The sequence below is a fragment of the Lucilia sericata genome, unplaced genomic scaffold (assembly GCF_015586225.1).
Source record: "Lucilia sericata isolate MDLA Ls3-8-SP2 unplaced genomic scaffold, ASM1558622v1 Contig000148F_arrow, whole genome shotgun sequence".
NCBI classification, from domain to species: Eukaryota; Metazoa; Arthropoda; class Insecta; order Diptera; family Calliphoridae; genus Lucilia; species Lucilia sericata.
The window spans coordinates 289,428-315,337 of record NW_023994180.1 but is presented as its reverse complement, the minus strand read 5'-3'; the positions used below and the strand labels follow the sequence as shown (position 1 = coordinate 315,337).

The following is a 25,910-nucleotide window of genomic DNA, read 5'->3' as shown; positions in this document are numbered from 1 at the left end:
CTAACTAACTAACTAACTAACTAACTAACTAACTAACTAACTAACTAACTAACTAACTAACTAACTAACTAACTAACTAACTAACTAACTAACTAACTAACTAACTAACTACTAACTAACTAACTAACTAACTAACTAACTAACTAACTAACTAACTAACTAACTAACTAACTAACTAACTAACTAACTAACTAACTAACTAACTAACTAACTAACTAACTAACTAACTAACTACTAACTAACTAACTAACTAACTAACTAACTAACTAACTAACTAACTAACTAACTAACTAACTAACTACTACTGAAAATTTCATCGTAATATTTGATTATTGACCTTAAAATCAGTTATTGGAGCGGACTTTTTATGAGGGATAAGGAAAAATGAGGTCAGTTCATATAGACTTATACAAATCTAAGTTCTGTCGATATCTGTAGAGATGCTAGGACATTTAACATATTTATGAACTCAAGAGACCCATTAGAAGGGTACGGTTGAGGGTTATGTGAAAAAAAGACCGACTTCAACCATTTTCAATAGGTCATTTGACCTAGAAATTATCTCGAAGATTTCGACCTGTGCAAAAAGTTTACATAGCTATACAGACAGACGGACACTCGATTAATTGGACCCTCCATATAATGATCTATATAACCCTAAAATTTTTGAAATTTTAGTTGAATCCGCATTCGAATGGGTAGTTTTAAAATTTACCGATTCGATGCAGTAGTGTTTGAGTTTATCGATTACGAAGAAAAAATATAGATATCATGATATTAATTTGAGTCTTTAATTATCTTTTATTTTTATTAGACAACAATATCACTTTAATTTCATTTATTAATTAATAGCTTTTAAATATTAATTATTATGTACCCAATCACAAAACCACTCACACTTTTACCTTTAAAACAAATATTTACACATATTTATAATTAAGAAAATTTACGAAGAATATTGGTATTTATAAGAAATAAAAGTTGCTTTTAAAAGTCTATAATTTTCATAATTGTTTGTGTGAGAAAAATCTTATTGGATATTATATTTCCTCCTTCATATGCATACTACTACTTACTTATTGAGTATTTTATTTATTTTTTCCCCCAACTTAAACACTACAATTTCTATAAATGCAACCTTGTGATTTTACCCCAGAGTTTAAGGGAATTTTTTGTTTATATATTTTCATATTATACGAACCATGAGTTTTATATGTTTATATTTTCTTTATTTCATTTATGAAAAAAAAAGCGAAACTGAACAAAACACGTACACATGACTGCGAATAAATATTTGCTTAAATCGGGAAAAAAACAAAAGAGGAAACATTTTTTGTATTTTTATTATTTTTTTTCTATGTATTGGTATGGAATATTTTATGGCCAGTAAGCTGGCATATTCAATAAACCGTAAATTGCATGTTGTTTTTATGGTCCCTGTAATAGGTGGAGGAATAATCAATCGTTTGTAGCATATGTGATATTTGAAGGCAATTTTTTGGAAGTTAAATTAAAGTTGATTTGTAAAATAATGTCAAGGGATATATTAAGGTAAATTTTAAATTGCAGAATTCGTTTTATTGCTATATATGGGGTCTATAGGTCTCTCGGTTATTATATCAGATTTGAAGTAATAAACACTAAGATTTTTAACTTGAAAATAAAAATTTTGGAACAAATAATGTTCTAATTTGTTTCAAAACTATTAGAAAACTTAAACAAATAAACATTTGTGAGGCAACTATTTTATAATATCCTGCTGACAAATTGCACTTGGAAAGAACGAAGTTGTTTCTATTATATACAAAAATTTAACACAAATATAATTTTCATTTATATTGTTCAATTGTTAAAGTTTTTTTATTACATAAAATAAATAAAAAGTTTTTGTTTATATAACAAAAATAAATTTCAAATTTTATTTATTTTATGAATACCTAGCAACTCAAGCAAAACAATAAATTCATACAAAGCATTCTTAACTTTATTGTGAAATATAATTTAAAATAAACAATATTATTACAGCGAAATTTATACTTATCTTTAAGTGGTTACCATATAACTTTCATATGCTACTTTCTGCCCCCAACCAATTATTTTTTAGTCTTTAACAGAATTCACATTACTCCATTGAAAATTCCACGCAACCATGCGTAAGGCTAAATTATTTTTTCTACTTTTTTTTTTGTTGAATTCCATTCCTCTTTTTCTGGGGAATAGAGTAGCTCAAAGTACCTGTGTCATTTCGTGCGAAACACGTTCAAAAACTCATGAAAGATTACAAACATTTTCAAGTGTCATCTTAGTAGGGTGAGAGACAGGGACAGCTAAATCGACTCAGAAAATGATTCTAAGCCGATTGGTATACTTTAAGGTGGGTATAGGACCAATATTATTGTGCGTTACAAACATCAGCACAAATCCAATATACCCTCCCCACTAAAGTGGTGTAGGGTATAAAAATGTTTTATTTTTACATGAATTATATATTTGTGAGATGTTTTTTTAGGAAGAATTGTATTGTGATTTGTGATTTGTTGCCAAGCTTAAATATTTGCTGAAAGTGATTTCCGTACATAAGCTTTAAGAAGAAATGGAAATGTGGAAAATTCTGAAATAGTTTAAGTACAAAAGTTCTACTTATGTGGTATACAATTTTCAGGGAATTAGTACAATTTATTCATGGAAAGACCATTCGCTAACTTTTTAACCGAACCTACTGAGATCATCATCGTAGTAATTCTCCTAGTTTACTACGATGATGATCTCAGTAGGTTGGAAAAGCCAAACGAGACTTTTCTGTGAGTAAGTAGTTAGCCTAATTGACGTATCGAAGATAAAAAATTTCTATCCAGAACTCATTTCCAACTGTCAAGAGCGATAGGAGACTGGAGGATATGGAGGTAGGAGACTGGAGGCTATGGAGGAGACCATGAAAGTCCTAATGGACTCTCATTTCCCAATTAGTATATCGGGTACCGTAAATGAACCAATTCTATAATGCAGACCCAGAAACAGAAATATACTAACTAATCAGAACTAGACAGAGCTATAACGAAATGGCGCCAACAGGGTTTAACATACTCACCGACAGCTATAAGCAATTAGGACGATATCAGGTGAAACAATGCAATCTTAAACCATATTGGTTTGTAAGAAAGCTTCAACCGAATACTCTTTCAGTGGTAAGCTTTACATCATATGTGAAACAGACCACTCGGGAGTACTTGCTTTAAAATGAAGGGAGCTCGATGTAGTTAATCTGATGAACACAAAACCATTTGAAGCAATGAGGGCCGAATAGGCGAGATAATACCATAAGGCCTCTTGTAATAATGAAGTGGTAGGTAGAACCACAAAGACCTTATTAGATGACCCTAAAGGGAGCAGGACGAAAAGTCTGAGATTAGTATGATGGCAAGCGCTTTGAGTGGACACATAGGTTTTCGGGCACAACTGTAGAGAAAAAGACATGCGGATTCATATGAATGCAGAGCATATGGCGAGGAACAGTTTCATTGTCATTTTCTGGCCTTCATCTAAATTAAATTCAAATATTTAGAAGTGTTATTATTCCGTCTTCTTAGGAATTACGTCCAGGAAACTTAGTTTCTAAACATTTGACAATAATAAATTCATTGATCACAATATAAAATTTTCGTTTTTTTACTAACTAACATTTTGCATGAAACGCACAACAGGTCCGATAATGGCCTAGGCATATTTTTTCGCCTAGGCAAAATGTGGATGAGCGTTGTCATATCTGTATACATATTTTGGGCATTTTCTGCCGACGATAGCTTCAAACGAATCAATTACATTTGTTAAAAATTCTTTGTGGTCGTCTGGTCAGATTTCAGATGCTCATAATAGATAGAATTCTTTTGGAGCCACCAAATGGCCATGACATTGAAACCGATATAATTAGTTGGACAAGATTCACATACGATATCTTACGCTTCAAGTAATTATCTTTTACAGGTTTTAAACTTCATTTGGTCATCTTCTAAAATCTCTCAACATTAGTTCGAATGGATCATACAGCTGCGGTGGGTCTAGGTGAAGTAATTGGGAGCTAGGTAAAATAATTGATTAAAATAGCGTTTGTTCTTGGACCAAAAGAGGAGTACGTACCAAATTTCATTAAATTATCTTAAACATTACAATCTTTAGCCGCCGCACAAGGCTTACCTGGGCACACAGACGAAAGGGCGGACAGACAGACGGATGGACGGACGGACATAGCTGGGGGCTAGGTGTAATAATTAATCGATTTCAACCATTTTCAATAGCGTTTGTCCTTGGATCAAATGAGGCATACGTCCCAAATTTCATTAAATTATCTTAAAAATTGCGACCTTTAGCCCGCACACAAGGTTTACATGGACACACAAAAGGACAGACGGATAGACGGATGGACGGACGGAGGGCAGACGGACATATCTTAATCGACTCATAAACTGATTCTGAGCCGATTGGTATACTTTAGGGTGGGTGTAAGATAAATATTTTTAGCTGTTCGTAAGGTAACCAGATTCTGAATGAATTATACTGCTCGGTAACGATTTGAAATTGCTGCTTGAGCAATATTCATTAATCTGGGAATATCGGCCCACGATTTCACATAGCCCTCACATGAGCAGAAGAAAACGTAAAGATTCGACTCTTTAATATTTTACTAAACAACTAGACAATTCTTGGTCGTTGTTCGTTGAAGTCCAAATCGTTCCGGTACGAAGAACCGATTGTCGTGGGAACGAATTCCAGTTTGTAAATTCCAATCGGTTGTATGGTGACATAGGGTATGGATTACGTATATCTGCTCAGTAGTCTACTTTCATTTCCTGAAGTTTCATACAGAGTAGCAGTTGTCAAAGGGACTATGAACCATTTAAATATTTCCTTTTAATTCAATTCTCTGTATTCAGTACTTTATTTTAAATCGAAATACGTTTCAAAACTATCAGCAATTAGTAATTGGTAGCAAACTGCTCGGATAGTAAATTTATCATGATTCATAAATTTCGAAATTCTCCAAATGTCCTATTTCAAAGCTTATTACAAAAAAAAAAACCATATCCATCCAAACATGACTGACTATGTTTTCTTAATTATTTTCAGGCAATAGCTTTTTGAAAAGGTCCAGTTCTATCCTTCATAACTATGACTTTTAAATAATACCATTCTTTGTAATTGAAAAATGAAAACAAGAAGATAAACAAAACCTAAAAATAACATCCTGTAATAGCTGTTTAATTACGAAAAATTTCAATATGTTATAAAAAAAATATACACATAAAAAGTTACACTTTTCAAATTATTTTCATCAATTATCCAAAAAAAAAAAAATACAAAACTTTGTCCATCAACAATTACATCAAAAAAATATACTTTTTAAATTGTCTTCTTAACAAATTAAACCCAAAAATAATCACAGTACAAGTTTATAAATTTAAGAACCTTTTTTTCTCTTAGTTTCCTATTTTTTAATTCAACCGTTAATATAATTACTGAGCCATGCTACACAACAAACCCTCATATTTTTTGTTTTAAATATTTATGGTTTTTGCATAGAATAGAAAAAAAAAACGCATTACACACTTTTTCCTTTATTTTACAAATTTTCCCCGTTCTTTTGGGGAAAGAACATTTTTGGCGTAATTAATTTCAATTAATGCTTCACTTTTAAGATTTTGTTGTTTTAGATGTTTTTTTGTCGGTTTTTATAAGTATGAATAAACTTTTTTGTTGGTTTTCTATATTGTATACCTATTTAATAAAGAAAAAGCCAAAAAAGCCAACAAGAATGAAAATAAACCTGAATCATTATTTTTGTAGCTGTTTTCGGATGGTCGGTTTTTTTCATTAAAACTTTTTTTAAAAAAAGTAGCATGTTCTAAAAACTTAAAACAATGTTTTTCCCTGCTGCTTTGTGCATTCTAAGGGGTTCGGTTAGAACATAATTTTTTATACCTATATACATACATATATATTCTTATTTAAAATTCATAACAAGAAAATATAATATTTCAAACTGTTTCTGACCAGACATTGATGGATTGTAATTCATTATCAGTTTATTTTGATTTGGTAATCGAAATGTGACGAAAGTATGAAAAGAAATGTGTGGTAAAAATAAATTAGATTATTAAAGCAAACAGATTTTATCTTATCATTTATTTTTTATTTATTTAGCTTACTTAGAGAAGAAATAAACGTTTTTATTTCTTTACGAAAAAGTTACTTTATAGATGACCTTCCCCCTTAAATAAAATTTCATACATATGTACTTCATGCACTTTCATATTTAAGAACATGTGATTATTTATGTTTCTGGTATTCCTAGTTTAACAGTTTTAACCAGTAATTTAATTTATGTACGAATACGAATTATTATTTAGAACAGGTTAAAAGTCATGACTTTAGCCCAACTCAAGGTGATTGCTGTTTAAAAAAAAGTTATTTATTGCATATGTATTTAAGTTTACGTTCCAATAAAAGGAGCTCTGCAGAGTCTGCATTGCATAACACAAGAAATTTGGTCCTATTGTGATACCAAAGAGAGTTAAAGTACTTTGATACCGAATTGCACACAATATATACTAGAATAGAGACGAGACCAGAATTTAGAATAGCAAAAAGACTAGAAACTAGGCCAAGAGACTAGAAAATAGCTCAGAGACTAGACTGAAAACTAAACTAGAGATCATGCTAAAGACTATATTAGATACTAGACTAGACCATAGATTGAACTATAGACTAGACCATAGAATAGACTATAGACTACACTATAGACTAGACTATAGACTAGACTATAGACTAGACTATAGACTAGACTATAGACTAGACTATAGACTAGACTATAGACTAGACTATAGACTAGACTATAGACTAGACTATAGACTAGACTATAGACTAGACTATAGACTAGACTATAGACTAGACTATAGACTAGACTATAGACTAGACTATAGACTAGACTATAGACTAGACTATAGACTAGACTATAGACTAGACTATAGACTAGACTATAGACTAGACTATAGACTAGACTATAGACTAGACTAGACTAGACTAGACTATAGACTAGACTATAGACTAGACTATAGACTAGACTATAGACTAGACTATAGACTAGACTATAGACTAGACTATAGACTAGACTATAGACTAGACTATAGACTAGACTATAGACTAGACTATAGACTAGACTATAGACTAGACTATAGACTAGACTATAGACTAGACTATAGACTAGACTATAGACTAGACTATAGACTAGACTATAGACTAGACTATAGACTAGACTATAGACTAGACTATAGACTAGACTATAGACTAGACTATAGACTAGACTATAGACTAGACTATAGACTAGACTATAGACTAGACTATAGACTAGACTATAGACTAGACTATAGACTAGACTATAGACTAGACTATAGACTAGACTATAGACTAGACTATAGACTAGACTAGACTAGACTAGACTAGACTATAGACTAGACTATAGACTAGACTATAGACTAGACTATAGACTAGACTATAGACTAGACTATAGACTAGACTATAGACTAGACTATAGACTAGACTAGACTAGACTATAGACTAGACTATAGACTAGACTATAGACTAGACTATAGACTAGACTATAGACTAGACTATAGACTAGTCTATAGACTAGACTATAGACTAGACTAGTTTAACTGAACTGGGGATTATTAAGGAGCCTTGTGTCAAAAATCGTTCTTAAATCACAGATATGTGTTCTGAATGTTAATAAGTCTTAGCAACATGTACACCCCCTACGATTAAAGATATGTTAATAACATTTCCAAAAATATAAAAAATATTTTTTGCCACGCCTAGAAATACCGGGCTTTTTGTTTTTTATATATTACGCCGCCATTTTAAGTCCGATCGTAACATATAATATATCAATATTTATGGCTTGACTGTAGCTATATTTCACACTTAGACAATTTTTTAATTCGACATCATATTCTATGCGCGCCTTCTGATATCTCGGATCCTTCCCCAAAATCTAAAAATGTGGCTATACTGGTATAAAGTATATTTAATTATATGAGCTATTAGCTTTTAAAATGCTCAGTTTTATGCATAAACAGCTATTTTACAGGTATTTAAAAATACCTGTATAGTTCTAACTACAAACAATTAATTTGCTAGGGATATGGTCGAAAACTGTTTTTTTAAATTAATTTACAATACACAAATTTCATTCTGTCCTTATCTTAACACAAGAATGATAATTTTATTCAGCATTTAATTTTATTAATTAATAACAAAATCACGTAGGTACATATTAACTAAACATTTTATTTTATAAAAATCTGTGCAAAATTAAAGAGTTATGCTTTATAAAAATATTTCATGTTTTTACCATACAATTACTTGCATGTTTCTTGTTTTTTTTTAACAATTTTCAAAAATGTTTATACTAATTTTTATAAAATGTAATAAATTTATATAATGATAGATTAACTTTTCTTAAATAGTTATATATTTTTAAAGAAGTTCTTGAAATAAAAACTATTAAAAACATAATCGGGAATGGCCGACCATATGATATTATGAACATATCTAAAATGTGATTTCTTATTTAATAAAGCATTTGTACTGAAATCTGATGAAAAACTGATTTTCTGAAAGAGACTATATATGGAAGCTAGGATCAATTATAGACCGATCCTCTCAAAATATGGTGGAGGGATTTATGTTCATATAGGAGTTAGATATGCAGAATTTCATCATAATGGAAGTGTTTAAGAGGGAAATAACGACAAGCCGCAATTAAGAGCTCCAATTTAATCCATTTTCAAACAACTTCGTCCTTTGGTAAAATGAAATATTTGAGCCTATTTTCATCAAATTATTTGGAAAATTGCGACTTATAGTTTTACAAGGTTTACATGAACGGACAGTCGGACGGACATAGCTAAACCACTATATTGCTGCAGGATATACATACATAGTTAACTTTTTGCTATTTTGAAAGGAAGTAGGATCTGAAATGGTTTGTAACTGAAAAAATGAAAAGGATTTCTGTTTTATATAGTTCATTTAAAAAATGTTCGACTGTTTTTCCTGGCAAATTAATTGTTTGTTGTGAGAACGGTTGATAAATACTTGAACATTTTTAAATATCTATAAAATAGGTGTTTATGCATAAAAGTGAGCATTTTAAAAGCTAATAGTTCATATAATTCAATGTACTTTATTCCAGTATAGCCACAATTTTAGATTTTGGGGAAGGATCCGAGATATCAGAAGTCGCGCATAAAATATCACGTCGAATTAAAAAATTTTCTAAGGTGAAATATAGCTACAGTCAAGCTATAAATATAGTGATATCACATCTTACGATCGGACTTAAAATGGCGGCGTAATATATAAAAAACAAAAAGGGCGGTATTTCTAGGCGTGGCAAAAAAATATTTTTTATATTTTTGGAAATGTTTTTAACATACCTTTAATCCTAGGGGTTGACTGACACAACTTTTTTTTGGTCCATATAGAGACCGACCTACTCTAATGTACACACTAAGAAGTGTGAGAATTTGAGCATTATAAATTTTGGTCCGTAACCTGTGGGATCCGGATTTTTTCTTACTTTTTGTAAATTTAACTTAGCTATGCTGAGTTAAATGCCTTTATTGTCTCACAGCTGGCTGAAAAAATAATCATAAATATATTTTCCTCTAAATAGTTAAAAAGACGCGATGACCTGCCATTAATAAATTCAAAGTCCTCTTATTTCAAGGGTTAATTGTATACGAAACATTACAGAAAAAACAAATTAAGTAGTTAGCAAACAAATTAATTACAAGCGCCTACAACGAGCCAAAAATTTATAATACATTACAAAACGGATTTGTGGTGTAATTATGGTTGACAATTTTTTCTAGCTTTGTTTCTTTTTGACAAAAACAAAAAACTGTAATTCGTTGTAAAAAAATTTAAAACAAACAAAAATAAAACTTTGTACTTACACTCATACCCACAAAGTTTTGTAACATTAATTAAAGCACTTTTCTGCCATTGAGAGTGGGTGAGCTGTATAATTATTGTGTAAATAATTAGTTAGAGGGTATTTATTGATAAAATTTGATTACAATATTATGGACCGCAAAGTCATTAACATAATTTAGAATTGAATATGGCATATGGTTGGTGGTTGGTCTTTTAATGTTTTTCTTTATATAATAATGAAAAAAGTAATACTTAGTAATGTATGCATGAAAACCTCAATTAATTTGAATAATTGCCAAAGTGAAAAGAGTAAAAGTATGTTATGTAGGTCGAGGTAATTAGAAAGGCGTCATTTAGCATTGTGAGAATTGATTTATAGATGAAACAAATTTACATATTGTCTGGCACTAAGTTTTTAGGTTTATTAAATGTTATACTTATTTAAATCAGCTCTTATTTAAAATGCTAATTTCATATTAATATTTCCTTTAAAAAGACAAAATACTTTTAAATTTATTTCTAATAGTTTTGACTAACTAGGCGTATGATTAATAATAAATAATTCATCATTAATAACAATTATACGCCTACAATAATATTAAAAGTTTTAAATTATTTAAAAAGTACAAAAAAATTAAATATAGCCAATTGTATTAAAGGAAAACAATTCAATTATACTCATTATTTGTAATTTGTGTTTCTTTAAACAAAGACATTACAGAAATATACAAAACAAAAAGACACAATTTGTCAAGTCAGATAAATGATTGTTTTCAACTTGTCTTCCTACGCACAGAAACACAGACACAAAATCAATATTTTGTTAAAATTGATGTCGTTGTATTACAATACAAGTACTTAAACTTCCCATTATTGTTAATAATATTTGCAAAAATGTACAAAAATAAAAATAGCATGAAAAATGTCTTTAATTCCAATGACAGGAAATATATACATATGTTATTTAGTAAAGTCAAAGTGGGAGATTAAGAGGAATTAGAAAGATAGGAAACTTTGGAATATGTTCAACTTATCCATTCCATTACAAAGAAGTTGTCTAGTAATGTGTTGCTAACATTGTATTACATAAACACTTTCTACTTTATTAGTAATCTTCTCCGTGAAACTATAGGTGCTGTATACGTTTCTTCATGCAATATACATTGATAAATTACTTATAAGCGATTATGGTAAGTACCTGCCGCCAATGATGATGACTTAAAATGTTATTGTGTAGGTACATTTTTTGCTGTGTAAATTAGATTACTATGAACTAAGAAATTTTGAATCATTCAAAAAATTAATCGATATTTCTCAAAAAGGCAGTCAATACTTAAATTAAAGGAGCATCAAACTGTTATTGTAAAAAAATGAGTTAATGACACTAAAAAATACTCTATTATTTGTTTTTATGCTCTGAAACCCCATAAAGAGTAAATATAACCTACACCACTATAGTGGGGAGGGTAATATGCATTTATGCTGATGTTTTTAACACCCAAAAACATTGGTCCTATAACCACCTTAAAGTATACCAATCGGCTCAGAATCCCTTTCTGAGTTGATTTAGCTATGTCCGTCCGCCCGTCTGTCTGTCTGTGTGTCCATGTAAACTTTGTGAGCACTCTACAGGTCGCAATTTCCTAGATTATTTAAATGCACTTGCTCTTCTTATTACCCATGAGCGAAGCCTATTGAAAATGGCTGAAATCTGTCCATTATTTCGTATAGCCCCCACACAACCGTACTCCCCAAATAGGGCTTTTGAGCTCAGAAATATGTTAAATGTTCTTGTATCACAAGTCGGCAAAACTTGGTTTAATATAAGTGTTAATAATACTGCTGATTTTTGTAATGATCGGGCCTTATTTGATTCTATCCCTCATACAAATTGCCTTCAGAAAATTACTTGATGGTCAAAATTCACTTATAAACACTGATATCATGATGATATTCCGCATAAATAACTAACCTAAACTAAATCCCTATAACAAAATTTATAAGGATAGGACCATATTAACCCCCTGCCCCCATATAACTCCTCATTTAGAAAATCCCTTCTTTGTCAACAAAAATAGTAAAAATTAAATTAAATACTTTATTATGAAAAAAATAATCAATATTAAAAATACATAATCACTGGTGTAGGGTATCATATGGTCGGCCATCTCCGACTATAAATTCTTACTTGTTTTTAAATCGAATTTATATGTTTTAATTCCGAAAGTTTTCGCAATAACTTCAAAACTATTAATGAACAATAATAGTATGGTTACGTATGATTACTATAGGGAATTAAAAATTAATCATACGTAATGAAGGAAATGTTAGGGAATAAAGTTAAAAGTTTCTTTCCTCATAATTTAACAATCGTTTTCATCGAAATAATTCTACAAAAAATATATATAAAATTTTGAATTTGCCTTTGAGGCAACATTGACAAATATTCATGAAACGTGTATCAGCAACAATGGGTTTTTTTTAGGAATTTATATGAATAATGATGATGGAAAATTGTAATAAATTGTAATGTCAATAACATCAAACCAATACAAACAAATATAATATTCAATATATGTATAATAAGTAAACATAAATATGGATGTACGTGTACTTTAAATATGTATGATTTTTTGCAATACACAGTGTTATTAGCATAGCCCCAGCTTTAGGTTTAAACAAATTTGTTTAAGGAGGTTTATCCATGGGAAAAGGTTATACAAAAAGTTTATTAAGTTGGAATGATATAAAATAATGATTTATAAGCCCACAAAATATATATTTACCACTAACACGTATGATTAATAAAAAAAATTGTACACAAATTCTCATGAATATCGAAACTTTTATTTATTTAAATCTTTATTAAAAATGAGTAAAAATATTTTTATTTTTGTGTAACAATTTTTGAATTTTTGTAGAAAAAAATAAAAATTTTGCATTTGTTTCAAAAATCTTTAAATTATGGATAAATCTACAGAAATTTTTAACATATGGCTTACACACATATGTATCCTTTTATATGTGCAGACATTGTGAATATTTAATAAGAGTAAAACATATGTGTGCCTATATGCAAAGATTTTATTTTACACATTTTTAAGGAAACTGTACAGATATTTACTTATTATTATTATGTTATTATGTTGCTATAAATAATATGTATAATAGATGAAGAAAAATCTTACATATTATTTGAATAAAATATAAAAGAAATTTTAATAATTTGGTATTAAGGAAAAAATTTCTTTACATTTCCTATCTCGTTGTGGAAGTCAAAGAATAGAATACTTTCTATACACTCATTAGACATGGTAATATTTTCCTGCTGTTTAGATAAAATGTTTCTTTATTAAAATTATTACTAAAAGATCCAATAGAAAAAGTTAGTAAAAAGAAATAAAAATTGTTTATGAAAAATTAAACAAAATCAGGAAATAAGTCAAGATATTATAAATAAGTAAAACAGATACAATTTGCAATAAATTTTTAATTTATAGAAAATTTTCGATAAATTTTTATACCCACCATCAAAAAAAAGATGGGGGTATATTGTTTTGTCATTCCGTTTGTAACACATCGAAATATTGGTCATAGAGCCACAAAAGTATATATATTCTTGGTGTTTATTAAATTCTAAGACGATTTAGCCATGTCCCTCCGTCTGTCTGTTGAAAGCACGATAGAGTCCGAACGAGAAGAGCTAAGGAGCTGAAATTTTGCACAAATTTTTTTTTATTAATGCAGTTTGTTTGATGTTGAAAATGGACCATATCGGATCATGTTTTCGCATAGCCCCATACAAGTGGCCCCCCGAAAAATAGTGTTAACAGTCATAGCTGGTTTCACAACATCAGTATATCAATGAAATTCCACATAAACAAGTATTATATGAGCCAACATCTCCCTACCAAATTTTATGCGATCCGGTCCATAATTGACCCTACCCCCCATATAAGGTCCCACTCAGAAAATGACTATAACGCTCATAACTTGCTTCAAATGATGCAACGAAATTCGTCATAAACAAGTTTTAGAGGAACTCAAATCTCTCTGCCAAAATTTATGGAGATCGGCCCATAATCTGAAATTTTGAATTTATAGAAAAATTTTCAATAATTTCATTATTTATAAAAACTGTTCGATAAATGCTCTATTTATAGAAAATTTTCGATAATTTCTCTATTTATAGAAAATTTTTGGATGAATTCTTAATTAATAGAAATTTTTCGAAAAGTTCGATATTTATAGAATATATTCGATAAATTCTCTATTTATAGAAAATGTCCGACAAATTCACCATTTATGGATAATTTTCGATAAGTTCTCTATTTGTAAAAAAATGTCGATACATTCTCTATTTATAAAACATTTTCGATAAACTCGAAATATATAGAAATTTCTATAAATTTTTAATTTGGATAAATTTTTAATAAATTTTCTTTTTATAAAACATTTTCGATAAATTTTCTATTTATAGAAAATTTTCGATAACTTCGCTATTTATAGAAAATTTTCCATAAATTCTCTGTTATAGAAAATTTTCTATAAATTCTTTGTTTATAGAAAATTTTCGATAAATTTTTTGTTTATAGAAAATTTTCGATAAATTTTTTGTTTATAGAAAATTTTCGATAAATTTTTTGTTTATAATCAATTTTCGATAATTTTTTTGTTTATAGAAAATTTTCGATAAATTTTTTGTTTATAAACAATTTTCGATAAATTTTTCGTTTATAAAAAATTGTCGATAATTTCTCTTTTATAGAAAATTTTCTTTAAATAGAAATAGAAAATATCCGATAAATTCACCATTTATGGATAATTTTCGATAAGTTCTCTATTTGTATAAAAAATTTCGATAAATTCTCTACTTTTAGAAAATTTTCGATAAATTCGAAATATATAAAAATTTCGATAAATTTTTAATTTGGAGAAATTTTTAATAAATTTTCTTTTTATAAAACATTTTCGAAAAATTTTCTATTTATAGAAAATTTTCGATAAATTCTCTGTTTATAGAAAAATTTTGATAAAATCTCTGTTTATAGAAAATATTCAATAAATTCTATATTTATAGTAAATACTCGATAAATTCTCTATATATAAAAAATTTTCGATAAATTCTCTATTTATAGAAAATTTTCGATAAAGTTTCTGTTATAGAAAATTTTCTATAAATTCTCTGTTATAGAAAATTTTCCATAAATTCCCTGTTTATAGAAAATTTTCAATAAATTCTTTGTTTATAGAAAATTTTCGATAAATTCTTTGTTTATAGAAAATTTTCCATAAATTCTCTGTTTATAGAAAATTTTCAATTCTTTGTTTATAGAAAATTTTCGATAAATTCTTTGTTTATAGAAAATTTTCGAAAATTTTTTGTTTATAGAAAATTTTCGATAAAATCTTCGTTTATAGAAATTTTTTGATAATTTCTCTTTTATAAAAAACTTTCTATAAATTCTAAGATTATAGAAATTTTCGAAAAAAAAATTCTTAATTTGGGAAATTGTCAATTAATTCTTAATTTGGATAATTTTTCCACAAATCCTCTTTTTATAGAAAATTTTCGAAAATTCTATTTTTATAGAACATTTTCAACTAATTTTGTATTTATAGAAAATTTTCGAAAATTCTCACATTGAACAAAATCGATAAGTGCTCTATTTACTATAAATTCTAAAAATCTGTAAAAACTGAATGTTAAAATAAAAATCTCTTAAATTCGTCCCATAATTGTTACATGGGCCTATGAATAAGTCACATTGTGAAAATCTTTGGTGTAGGGCATCAAATAGCTGGACATGCTTAACAATAATTTTCCTTGATATTTCCTTTTATATGTATATTATCAAAATTGAGTTCATTATCCTTTCAAGCAATTGAACTGACATACTATCGAAAACTTTTTAACTTGTCGATTCATAAAGCTCTTTTTGCAAACAAAAATCCTTTTTAGCTTACAAACTTTAACATATACTTTTACTCCCCACTGTCACTCAAATGGATTTTAACACACGGTATCAGATTAAATTGAACAATCAAACAAGTATAATAAACGAAACTTTTTAAACAACACACACACACATACACGCTCATATTTGCAAATCCTCACCAAGATGTGGCAAAAGTTTTTGCTTTAAGCCAATACGAGCATAAGTTTAGAGAACAAAAGAAAAACCAAAAGTAAATGAATTTAAATTGATGTTTTTTGGTTTAATGCAAATTTTTTTTTGCAAATCTGCATACATATAAGGTAGTATTAAACTAAGGAAACCGGAAAAAAACCAAGAAAATAATCGAAAAATAAGTTTAGAATTTTACAAGGATTACAAACAAACCCATAAAAACCAAAACAGAAAATAGTAACATAAAATATAAAAAAATAAAACCCCACAAGATAGAGATGTATTACAAACAAACAAAAAAAAATGGTACAAAAATATTTTCATATTTAAATGAAATGATTTATACAAGATGATATGAAAGATTAAAGTATATGAATATATTTGGAGATATATGTATGTATAGAAATAAGGATGAAATTACTTTTTTCTACTTCTATGCATTTAAGTTTGTTAATAAACTCTCTTTAAAACATAAAACTATGTGTATATTAAAAACTAACATTTCCTGGTTTTGTTAGAGGTTAACAAAGATTGAAATTTTACAAGGAAAAATTCTAAAATTAATTTTTACTAAAAACAAATCTATTTTTAATTAAAACACAAAACTTGAGTTTTCTATTTCGACTTAAAATACTCTACAGTAAATTTTATTTAATGCAGCTTTAAAATTTATTAAAACAACAATTCTTGTGTCGATAACACAAAATGACTAATGAAAATCATTTATCTAAATCTCCTTTTTCAACTAGTCTTTTCTTCTTGGTATTTTTCTCTAAGTGGTTAAGAATATCAATGTAAAGAATAGTCTTCAACAAGACAAATGTGTACATTGAATGCAGAACATGTAATGAGAAGTATGTAGAATCTATATTGTAGATGGATAAAAACAAGAATAATAGCAAATAAATATTTAAGGATCGTATTTAAATCGTGTGTATATCTCATTAAAATATTGGTCGTAGATGCACAAAAGTACGTAGATACATATGTATATGTATTCTGGGTCGCTATTAGTTTCAAAGACGATGTATGGGCATGGCCATCTGCCTGTCTGTTTGTCCGTCCGCTGGTTCGTACGATGTAGTCATGCCCATCTATTCTCCTGTTTGTCTTTCAATACGTCTGTCTATATGACTGATATAATCAGGATTGGACTCACAATGTTTGTTTAGTACTGAAAAAAGACAATATCAGTCTACGGTTTTACTTAGCCATACACAAGTGCCCTCGGACTACAGCTTAAACAGTTATAAAAAGTTTGCACAAGTTTTAATTCAACTAGAAAATAAGGAACTGATATAGTATTTCATTGGCAACACAGTTAAAAAATATCTTACTACTAATTTAGTTGACAATATTTTCACTCACACATAAAACTAATTCTTGTTAAAGTTAATATATAACAAAAGTTTTATAAATGTGCTTGTCTCTTCACATTTTGACCTTAAATGTTCTCTTTTTTTTCTTTTCTTCCCTCTTTTCATTCGCTTTGGCAAAATAAAAACACAAACAAACAATAGATTCCAATGAAATCGACATTTTGAATGATGACAGTGACAACTATGAAAGTGGATTGTTAAGGAATTACATTATGACAAAACATATTGCTTTGTCTAGCAATTTAACACAACTACCAGCAACTGCAACAACAACAATAGTAACAACAGCAGCAGCAACAACAACGAAATTAATAATGCCCACTATAAAACCAGCTAAAGCAACAACAACTAAAATAACAAGTACAACTAGAAAACTATTATCCTTGACAACTTTAACGTCTTCAACATCCACAACATCATCATCATCCTTGTCATCTATGTCGCCCATATTAACAGCTAGTGAAGATGATGACCCAACGAGGTTGCATTTAAACAGGACTCAATTAGATGTTCTATCATCCCTTTCATTGTTAGCAACAACATCATTAAGTGATACAACAGCGCCCCTAAAAACAACAACAGAATTAAAATCATCCTCAACATCCTCATCCACAACCGCTTCCGTTTCCACATCAAATTTAACATTTCCAAATCATGCAGCATCGTCGGCGGCGTCGGCGGCGGCCACTGCCCTCAGGCATAAAGGAAATGAACAAAATATGCACAATACCAACAGCCTCTTGACAGTTGACAATGTTAATGCCACTATAGTGTCTGCCAACAGGACGACTACAACGAAACTACAACAACAACATTATCATCATCATCAGCATCAACATACTAAGGATACAGCCACAAAAATGTCATCACAGAATACAAGTTCAATTGCTAAAGGCTTTTCAAGTGTTACCAGCAGTAGTAGTAGTAGTGATAGTGGGAGTGTTCATGCCACTAGTAGTAACTCAAGTATGGGAGATCCTGTCACTGCCAATGGAAATAGTAGCAAAATTAATACAGGAACAACTAGAATTTCAGCGAGAAAAGTTGATAGCAAATATATTTTGTCCAAAGCACATAAAACGGATGCACCCATGCTTAATTATATATTTGATACATTTTCATCGGCGAATAAACATCATCACCATGACCAACGGTAAGTAATGAAGTGGTGTTTTGTTCAATTATGAATTAATTTGATTTTGCCATTGATTGGAAATAAGATATTATAGGAGGGAAAATGTTATTGGTTAAGGGAATGCATTAGATGTTGACACGAGTAACAACAAATAAAGGGTAGAGGAAATTAAATTTTACTATAATAGGAAATTTCCGAAAAATTTTTTAATAGTGAAATGTTTGACAAAATTCTAGAAAAATATAAATTTCCGAAAACTTCCTAAAAAGTGAGAATTTTCACGAAACTTTTCTATAAAAAGGGAAATTCTCCAAAATTTTTCTATGAGAAGATATATTTCCCGAAATTTATATATGAGAAGGTAAATTTCCCGAAATTTATATATGAGAAGAGAAATTTCCCAAAATTTTTCTATAAGCAGAGTAATTTTCCAAAATTTTCCTATAAGAAGAAACATTTTGCAAAAATTTTCTACAAGAAGAGGAATTTTGCGAAATTTTCTATAACAAGAGGAATTTTGCGAAAATATTCTATAAGTAGAGGAATTTTGCGAAAATGTTCTATAAGTAGAGAAATTTTACGAAAATGTTCCATAAGAAAAAAAATTTTGTATTAGAAGAGAAATTTAGCAAACATTTCCTATTTTAAGAACATTTTGCAAACATCTGCTATAAGAAGAAAAATTTTGCAAAATTTTTCTTTAAGGAGAGTAATTTTACGAAAATTTTCTATTGGAAGAGACATTTTAGTTAGTTAGTTAGTTAGTTAGTTAGTTAGTTAGTTAGTTAGTAGTTAGTTAGTTAGTTAGTTAGTTAGTTAGTTAGTTAGTTAGTTAGTTAGTTAGTTAGTAGTAGTTAGTTAGTAGTTAGTTAGTTAGTTAGTTAGTTAGTTAGTTAGTAGTTAGTTAGTTAGTTAGTTAGTTAGTTAGTTAGTTAGTTAGTTAGTTAGTTAGTTAGTTAGTAGTTAGTTAGTTAGTTAGTAGTTAGTTAGTTAGTTAGTTAGTTAGTTAGTTAGTTAGTTAGTAGTTAGTTAGTTAGTTAGTTAGTTAGTTAGTTAGTTAGTAGTTAGTTAGTTAGTTAGTTAGTTAGTTAGTTAGTTAGTTAGTTAGTTAGTTAGTTAGTTAGTTAGTTAGTTAGTTAGTTGTAGTTAGTTAGTTAGTTAGTTAGTTAGTTAGTTAGTTAGTTAGTTAGTTAGTAGTTAGTTAGTTAGTAGTTAGTTGTTAGTTCGTTAGTTAGTAGTTAGTTAGTTAGTTAGTTAGTTAGTTAGTTAGTTAGTTAGTTAGTTAGTTAGTAGTAGTTAGTCGTTGTTAGTTAGTTAGTTAGTAGTTAGTTAGTTAGTTGTAGTTAGTTAGTTAGTTAGTTAGTTAGTTAGTTAGTTAGTTAGTTAGTAGTTAGTTAGTTAGTTAGTTAGTTAGTTAGTTAGTTAGTTAGTTAGTTAGTTAGTTAGTTAGTTAGTTAGTTAGTTAGTTAGTTAGTTAGTTAGTTAGTTAGTTAGTTAGTTAGTTAGTTAGTTAGTTAGTTAGTTAGTTAGTTAGTTAGTTAGTTAGTTAGTTAGTTAGTTAGTTAGTTAGTTAGTTAGTAGTTAGTTAGTTAGTTAGTTAGTTAGTTAGTTAGTTAGTTAGTTAGTTAGTTAGTTAGTAGTTAGTTAGTTAGTTAGTTAGTTAGTTAGTTAGTTAGTTAGTTAGTTAGTTAGTTAGTTAGTTAGTTAGTTAGTTAGTTAGTTAGTTAGTTAGTAGTTAGTTAGTTAGTTAGTTAGTTAGTTAGTTAGTTAGTTAGTTAGTTAGTTAGTTAGTAGTTAGTAGTTAGTTAGTTAGTTAGTTAGTTAGTTAGTTAGTTAGTTAGTTAGTTAGTTAGTTAGTTAGTTAGTTAGTTAGTTAGTTAGTTAGTTAGTTAGTTAGTTAGTAGTTAGTTAGTTAGTTAGTTAGTTAGTTAGTTAGTTAGTTAGTTAGTTAGTTAGTTAGTTAGTTAGTTAGTTAGTTAGTTAGTTAGTTAGTTAGTTAGTTAGTTAGTTAGTTAGTTAGTTAGTTAGTTAGTTAGTTAGTTAGTTAGTTAGTTAGTTAGTTAGTTAGTTAGTTAGTTAGTAGTAGTTAGTTAGTTGTAGTTAGTTAGTTAGTTAGTTAGTTAGTTAGTTAGTAGTTAGTTAGTTAGTTAGTTAGTAGTTAGTTAGTAGTTCGTTAGTTAGTTAGTTAGTTAGTTAGTTAGTAGTTAGTTAGTTAGTTAAGTAGTTAGTTAGTAGTTAGTTAGTTAGTTAGTTAGTTAGTTAGTTAGTTAGTTAGTTAGTTAGTTAGTTAGTTAGTTAGTTAGTTAGTTAGTTTACGTTAGTTAGTTAGTTAGTTAGTTTAGTTAGTTAGTAGTTAGTTAGTTAGTTAGTTAGTTAGTTAGTTAGTTAGTTTAGTTAGTTAGTAGTAGTTCGTAGTTAGTTAGTTAGTTAGTTAGTTAGTTAGTTAGTTAGTTAGTTAGTTAGTTAGTTAGTTAGTTATAGTTAGTTAGTTAGTTAGTTAGTTAGTTAGTTAGTTAGTTAGTTAGTTAGTTAGTTAGTTAGTTAGTAGTAGTTAGTTAGTTAGTTAGTTAGTTAGTTAGTTAGTTAGTTAGTTAGTTAGTTAGTTAGTTAGTTAGTAGTTAGTTAGTTAGTTAGTTAGTTAGTTAGTTAGTTAGTTAGTTAGTTAGTTAGTAGTTAGTTAGTTAGTTAGTTAGTTAGTTAGTAGTTAGTTAGTAGTTAGTTAGTTAGTTAGTTAGTTAGTTAGTTAGTTAGTTAGTTAGTAGTTAGTTAGTTAGTTAGTTAGTTAGTTAGTTAGTTAGTTAGTTAATTAGTTAGTTAGTTAGTTAGTTAGTTAGTTTGGAAGGAGGATGTATATAATTACATCAAATCCGAAGAAATACTGCTAGGCCTCCGTCGGGCCTGTTGTGCGATCCCACCACCTCCGGTCTACCAGACTACAACACCAACCACTAACCTACTTATATATGAAGTGAAATATTTTAAAGCATTTCTATAAGAAGAGAAATTTTTTAAAAATTTTCTATAAAAAGAAAAATGAACTGAAAATTTTCAATAAGAAGAAAAATTTTGCGAAAGTTTTCTATAAGAAGGGAAATTTTATATATAAAGATATTTTCTACGAAAAGAGATATTTTTGAAAATTGTTCAATAAAAAAATTTTTTTTTCCAAAATTTTTATAAAAATATTTTAATTTTCAAAAAATTTCTTGCCGTCTAAACATAACGATTCTGTTGTTTTACTTTTGAGATCGATGTCTTCCGATGGATGAAGAAATAGCTATCAGAACTCCTTTGGACAATTTTTGCTAGGACCAATAGTTGAAAAGTTACGCTCATTTGAATAAAACCCTGTATGACCAAAATATCTAATTTTTGACCGATAGAGCTGAAAATGAACTGAGAATAGAGCTGTGTCTGTCCTGCTATTCAATATTACTAACCATGGTACAAATTTCATCCAAATAAATTTTTTGAGTTGGGTCACTTCACACACGAAATTGCCCATATGTATATTGAAAACTTTTTCCAAACAAATCAAACGAATAAAATTATCAAGGTCTACTCTTACAACTCTCAATTTGTTTACAGCATACCTTTTCCATTTCAAAGAAATTCGCTGTATACAATGTCATTGATTTTTCACATTTGCATTTTACAATATTCATGAATATTCTTCTATTCGATATTGTATCACTTTTCATCTACATTTTAATCATGCATACCTTTTAAAAACGCATAAAATTATTGCATATTTTTTTGTGCAATTTTTTTTACAACTTCAAAAATATTTTGATTAAGAAAAATAATAATAAAACATAGATTTTGTTGAAAAACACAAAAAAAAATCCCAAAAATTATTCATGCATTAATTAGAAAACAAAAAAAATATGTTTTGCCATACACTTCAATGGAAAAATAATAAAAAAAATGGAAAATATTCACATTCATTTCTCGATTCATTCATTTGTTTTTAATACAAAGTGACGGTTTAAGTATTCACTACTGTTGGTCGACTTTGTGTGTCACTGACAAATGAGGATGGAATGGATTTACCTGCATATCTTTATTTTCATAGTGGAAATAAGAAAAATGAGAAAATTCCTAAAAACTGAAAATGCGAATAACAATAAAAACAACAACGATGCCAGTGTAAAGTGAAGTAAATAAATTGACACTGATATAGGTCAGTTGTTAAGTTTACAAATGGAGCATACATGCAAACATAACTTACAGTTACATAGAATAAACATTTGCAAATACAACTATTTATGTAAATACTGAAATGTAACACAATTTTTTCCCCAATTTAGGGTTTGCATAAAATTGGGGGTTTCGAAAGAGTAATGAATAAAAAATATTTGCATATATACTTATAAAATTAGATTATTGAAATTTTCAACATTAAACAGAAAATTTATGGAATGAAAGTTTATCGAAATTTTTTCAAAATCGTGAAATTATCAAACAAATGTTGGAAATTTTCTAAAGATAAAAATTTTAAATTTTATAAAAATTTTAAATATTTTCAACTAATAAATATTTATTTTTAATAGTTTTTCACTTCAACTTTTTAGTTTCACTTTTTCTTATAATTAGAATTTAAAATTTTCTTCTGCTCTTATCTAGCAAATGAAAAGCAAACTCTATTTATGAACCAAACTATTTCATTTATTCCCTCCTTCAACCATTAACAATATTACAATATCATTTATCCATCTGTTCTAGATTTTTGTTTGGGATTTTGTCACCATTCTGCTGCAGTTACTGTATGCAGTGAATCTGAAATACTTTAAACACCTGAAGAAAATGCAAAACGAAGAAATAAATATATAGAAAAATTGGTAAATTTTTAGTAAAAGTTTTGCTAAAGAAACATTTCTACAAAAAAAGTGCTCTTGTATTTTATATTTTTAAGTATGTATGTTTAGTATTCTATAGGGTCCTTTATGCAAGGATAACAGCAACAGCATACTAACTATAATAGTGGTGGTAGTAGTAGCAAAACCAAGCACACTGCCAGATGTTGAAGGAAAGAATACAAAAAACAGAAAAATGAACAAAACATTCACATATTGAAAACACATCCATTGAAATGTTACTCCAAGTCATTCCCATAGTAAACAATTTGTAGTCTATAGGGTTTGGAAGCCAAAATGTGGAGGTGTATTTGAAAAGTTGTAAAATTTTCAAATATACTCAAACATACTTATGAATGCATACATTCCTTAGATAGTTACACCTACTTCCTCTTATTTTGTTTTTCAAGCAAACAAAATTTTAGTTAGTGCTCAATGTTCCATAACGAGGTTTAATTTTGAAGTAAGGTTTTGTGGGTTAGATTAAGGATGTATGTAGGCAATTATTTATAGGAATTGTTATATCTCTGATTGCAAGATATAATCGATTAATATGAAGTTATAAACCAACCATCCTCCAAGTGACGTTAGGCCCCAAAACTAGTCTAACTAACTAGTCAATTCTTTTCAGAATGATCACAAAACACTAATTTTAAAGAAATTCTCCTTTTTATCAAAGTTCCCTAAAGTATGTTTTTTAAACTTTGCTCCAACTCTCCGATTCCTTATACATTACCCCTCGCCTGTTACTTGCACACACAATAAGTTGAACTCAAAATATTCTATTTTAACTTTCTTCCCCTATTTTATATTCCTTTTGTTCTACTTGCCAATATAAAATAGAACAAGAAAATCTTAAATAAAATTTAATTTTAGTTTTGTTCTATTTAAAATTTTAATACACTTAAATAGAAGAAACGTGTCCTGTAAATAATGAGAACAAATATTTTCATATGAAACACAAATTCGACCAACCCACCCACACACACGCCCCTGAAACAAAGGAATTCGTACGAAATTTAAATGGATTTGTAACCGTAAATTGTTCAAATGTTTGGAAATATATTTATCTACTTGGAATGTATACGTCGTAGTAGTATGAAGTAGATTAAATTAAGATATTGAAATTTTATTACCATGTTTTATAAATGTTGTATAATGTTGGAGAGCTTTCACAAATACATTTTTTTCTTCGAGGGATAAATATTTTTGGGATATTTTATAAATTACAAAATCTTATGAATGTAATAAAACTTTAAAAGAGCAAAAGTAGGATAATAATTCTTAAATTAAATGGCTTGCTTAAGAAATTGACTAAATTAATACGATTAAGAGTAGTGTAAAGATACTTATGCTTTATTTTTGTAAGATATGAAAACCGTCATTTATTTCTAAACTTTTTAAATGTATCCACAAAACACAAAAAAGATCTAGATAATAAGATAGCTCTATATTACTAAAGCAAAGACTACATTATACCTAACAATATATATATAGTCTAGTCTATAGTCTAGTCTATAGTCTAGTCTATAGTCTAGTCTATAGTCTAGTCTATAGTCTAGTCTAGTCTATAGTCTAGTCTATAGTCTAGTCTATAGTCTAGTCTATAGTCTAGTCTATAGTCTAGTCTATAGTCTAGTCTAGTCTAGTCTATAGTCTAGTCTATAGTCTAGTCTATAGTCTAGTCTATAGTCTAGTCTATAGTCTAGTCTATAGTCTAGTCTATAGTCTAGTCTATAGTCTAGTCTATAGTCTAGTCTATAGTCTAGTCTATAGTCTAGTCTATAGTCTAGTCTATAGTCTAGTCTATAGTCTAGTCTATAGTCTAGTCTATAGTCTAGTCTATAGTCTAGTCTATAGTCTAGTCTATAGTCTAGTCTATAGTCTAGTCTATAGTCTAGTCTATAGTCTAGTCTATAGTCTAGTCTATAGTCTAGTCTATAGTCTAGTCTATAGTCTAGTCTATAGTCTAGTCTATAGTCTAGATAGTCTAGTCTATAGTCTAGTCTATAGTCTAGTCTATAGTAGTCTATAGTCTAGTCTATAGTCTAGTCTATAGTCTGTCTAGTAGTCTAGTCTATAGCAGTCTATCGTTAGTCTATGTCTAGTCTATAGTCTAGTCTATAGTCTAGTCTATAGTCTAGTCTATAGTCTAGTCTATAGTCTAGTCTATAGTCTAGTCTATAGTTAGTCTATAGTCCTAGTCTATAGCTAGTCTATAGTCTAGTCTATAGTCTAGTCTATAGTCTAGTCTATAGTCTAGTCCTATAGTCTAGTCTATAGTCTAGTCTATAGTCTAGTCTATAGTCTAGTCTATAGTCTAGTCTTAGTCTAGTCTATAGTCTAGTCTATAGTCTAGTCTATAGTCTAGTCTATAGTCTAGTCTATAGTCTAGTCTATAGTCTAGTCTATAGTC

General features: G+C 28.5%; 1 protein-coding gene across 1 annotated transcript in view; it reads left to right on the top strand.

Annotated features, from left to right (window-relative positions):
• Window positions 1-25,910, top strand: part of LOC119601202 (uncharacterized serine-rich protein C215.13) — a 67,266-nt gene that overhangs the window by 26,872 nt on the left and 14,484 nt on the right. Inside the window, exon 3 of the mRNA XM_037951984.1 lies at window positions 17,645-18,656. Coding sequence (XP_037807912.1) covers window positions 17,645-18,656 — 1,012 coding nt within the window. The remainder of the gene's footprint in view (window positions 1-17,644; window positions 18,657-25,910) is intronic.